General features: G+C 46.2%; 1 protein-coding gene across 1 annotated transcript; it reads right to left on the bottom strand.

The window, feature by feature from the left end:
* Positions 1-309: 309 nt before the first annotated feature.
* LOC110979429 (cytochrome P450 2J4-like) lies at positions 310-3,376 on the bottom strand. The gene is made up of 3 exons (XM_022235207.2): positions 2,901-3,376; positions 1,183-2,142; positions 310-1,066 (listed from the first exon to the last, which is right to left on the bottom strand). The coding sequence occupies exons 1-3, from the start codon at positions 3,286-3,288 to the stop codon at positions 888-890; spliced, it is 1,527 nt and encodes a 508-aa protein (XP_022090899.2). The 5' UTR covers positions 3,289-3,376; the 3' UTR covers positions 310-887.

Genomic DNA, 3,376 nt, shown 5'->3' with positions numbered 1-3,376 from the left:
ATGCGTGCATTTCCTAGTCGTTCGTGAATCAGTGAAGTTCAGTTCCCACCAAAGGAACCTCCGTTGCTAATTAGATGGTGCCCTCTTAGTCCAGTTCGAGGCTCATACTCATGTTTTCGTTCAAAAAATTTGTTTGTCATATAAGCCTGTTCAAACTAAAATAATCACCTCCAGTGATGGACTAAGTAGGAAATTAAGTGGCAATGAGACATGCGGTACTCCAAGTCGCAATATCGTGCGGAAAACAAGCCAAACGACGAAGGTAGACGTAACTTAACACATAAGCAATCAGAGAAAGTGAACCCATCCTTACAAGTCGTTGAAAATTAATGTATTTTCTGTGTCTTCTTGAGACAAATCTCTGCAAAGATACTTTAAAATGTTGATTTTGCGTTTGATTTATTGTAGATCTTGGTCTTGTTCACTGAAGCGATTTTTTTTCAATATAAGCCGTCAAATTCCTTGCGAGGAAAAATAAAACTTTATTGATAAGGCAGGGGTGGGTAACTTTGGAGTGATTTTACGGCATAAACATTACAGTCTTTACTACTTGTTTGAAACGTGGCTTGAAGGACAGTTGATCAGATAGCCTAGATATCTTTGTAAAATTCAAACTCTAGATTCTCACACACAATTTGAAAGCAATCATCCAGTAAGCATTGTCTCCGGTAGTCAACACCTTGAAATTTTTCTCTCACACAAAATCGCACATTTGCAATTTACACGCTTCGTTTATTAAAAAGTATGTAAAAATGAAAATGAAGGTGCGAAGTCTCGTATTCTCGGGAAATCTCGTTGTTCACTGCAGCTTGCATATTTTCTCAGTTTCGAATTTCTTTTCTACTTCCTCCAACAGCAAAAATGCAAGTTTTGCTCCAGAAGGTTATTTAACGAGGAATGGCACACACTTCAAAAGGTACAGGCGCTAAGGTGATACCAAGGTGCCCCTTGAGGTTGATCGGCGGGGATCCTTGAGGCTTTTTAAAGGTGAACTGGTGCAAGAGATAGGTGAAAAATATAAAGAGCTCCATCTTTGCTAGTTGCTCACCCAGACATACACGACGTCCTGAAGAGAGATCAAAGGGTCGTAGAGACATCAGGAGTAAGAATGCTCAGAAAAGGTAGGACCTGTAAACCTCCATTTTACAATAAGCCAGTGTTGTTTTTTAAGTGGTAACTTACCCGTGCTAAAAGGAATGAGCTCCTCTGGTTTCACTGCCTCTCCATCAGCATTCAGGAACCGCTCAGGACTGAACTTTTCCGGCTCTGGGAAGAGTTTCGGATCGCGATGGAGGGCCCAATGATTAGCAACGATGAACGTGTCCTTGGGAATGGTGTATCCCTGGAAGGTGGTGTTTTCCGACGCCCTGTGCGGGACACCAAGGGGGACGATGTTACCGATTCGCTGGAGTTCCAGGAGCACAGCCTCCGTGTAGGGCAGCTCTGAGCGGTGGGACATTCTGGGCAGGCGGTTGCGGCCCACCACGGCATCAATCTCTCGCTGGACACGCTCCTGGACGTCAGGATGGAGGATCATATACAGCAGACCCCATCGGAGGGTGGTGGCCGTAGTCTCGGTACCCGCCACGAAGAGATCGTTGATGACACTGATCAGATTGTCTACACTCAGGACTGTGTTGGTGTTCTGCTTCTCCCTCTCCTTCATTTCGCTGATGTACATGTCCATGAAGTCCCGTTTATCGTCCGAATCAAACTCCTTTAAGTGCCTGTCGATGATGTTCTTGGTGAAGTTGACTACCAGTTGGATGTTCTTCCGCATCTCTTGCATGCTCGAGAGGAAACCCAGGTACTTGGTGATGGGAAGGAACTGCATGGCTGCCCCAGCGCCGATGAGCTCCAAGTTGCGGTGAATGGAGGCCAGGATGCGCTGAAACTCTGGGTCATCGTACTCGAACCGCTTCCCGAACACCACGACGGCGATGATGTCAGACACGGCTGTCATGAAGAGCTTATCCGGGTTGAAGGCTTTCCCTTCCAGTTTGTGCATCTCGTTCATCATGTGCTCTGCCTCGGTGGCTATCTGATCCTCGAAGCTCGATTTGCCCACGCCAAAGTTTTTGAAGACGTTCAGTGCTAGTTTGCGCTGCTCTTTCCAGATTTCACCTGATGCAGCGGCAATTCCTAAAATGATTATTCAAATGAAGTACATTAAATAATATACAGAATCTCAAAACCTGACTGTTCATAGAATTTGAATTGCCTGTTTTCATAACATGGAACGATCCGACAGATTTGCAACGCACTGCGTTTCTTGATGGTCTCAGCAGATACTCTATTCAAGCGTTTCGAGATGATGAGGTGCAAATGTGCTATACTGGTGGACAACTGTGTGACAATGTATTCGATGTATAATGACATCTCTTGGAACCAGACATGCTTATGGATATCAACCCAGCAAAGTATTCATCAAGGCCTACTGAACACCGGAGCATGGTTTTCTAGTTGGAGACGACTTTACCGGCACATATAGGCCCCTACGTACTTCAGTGAACTGACCAATCGATTTATGTTGTCCATTTGGTCAATCTATCTACATGTATGTGTCTGTTGCTATGGTCCAGGAAACTGGAAAGAATAGACTGATTGCGCCCGCTATATTACGTGACCTATTGTGGGTATCAACCCCATATCAACGTGTGTTTTGAGCGCTGTTTACAAACAATACAGCCAAGTTACGGGATATTAACCAGCACATCAGTAGTCTGAGTATTAAAGGTACCTATGGCTTTATTGGTAAATGATACATGTACTTATGAAACACTTAACTTTTGGTGGACGCCGTGGTTGTAGACATCTAACACCCACTATAGATCACGTGACTAAGCGGACGCAATCGGTCTACTGTCCTGCCATTGTGTCTAAACCATGGTCTGTCTTACCTTCGGAGCCGTTCAACATTTGTGTAACTAAGTGCAGCTCAGGTCTGTCGCTAAGGCTTGGGTGCTGGAACGCTTCCCGTATGGCCTCATAGCCATGCACCAGGACAAGCCTCTGGCCCAGGATATTCAGAGTGAAGACAGGCCCGTACCTCTGGGCCATACGCTGGAAGATCTCGTGGGGATCCCCGGGCGCAATGGCCAGGGTGGGGAGGCTGCCGATGAGCGGCCATCCCCAGGGACCCGGGGGGAGGTTACGTGGTCTCCGGATCAACCATGACAGAGTCAGAAAGACGACACAGGCCACGAGAACCGTCCGCAAATCCAGGAGACCTAAAATGGTGACAGAGTATGCCATGTTGCCTTTGTTGGGTACATTATCATGGAGCATCGCCGACGCCGTTTATCTTGTGCTATTTATGGCAACGGCAAACTGCTGTATCAGCCTTGGGTACATTGACCACTGATTACGCATTATA

Source organism: Acanthaster planci, linkage group LG17, assembly GCF_054643075.1.
Source record: "Acanthaster planci isolate LZ-2023a linkage group LG17, COTS_SCS, whole genome shotgun sequence".
Classification (NCBI taxonomy): domain Eukaryota; kingdom Metazoa; phylum Echinodermata; class Asteroidea; order Valvatida; family Acanthasteridae; genus Acanthaster; species Acanthaster planci.
The sequence above is the reverse complement of the archived record's forward strand: the minus strand, read 5'-3'. Positions and strand labels throughout refer to the sequence as shown.

Coding starts and splice junctions, on each gene's coding strand:
- LOC110979429 (XM_022235207.2), bottom strand. CDS start 3,288: ATGCTCCATGATAATGTACCCAACAAAGGCAACATGGCATACTCTGTC. Junction 2,143..2,900: donor AATGTTGAACGGCTCCGAAG/GTAAGACAGACC, acceptor TAATCATTTTAG/GAATTGCCGCTGCATCAGGT. Junction 1,067..1,182: donor GCTCATTCCTTTTAGCACGG/GTAAGTTACCAC, acceptor ATCTCTCTTCAG/GACGTCGTGTATGTCTGGGT.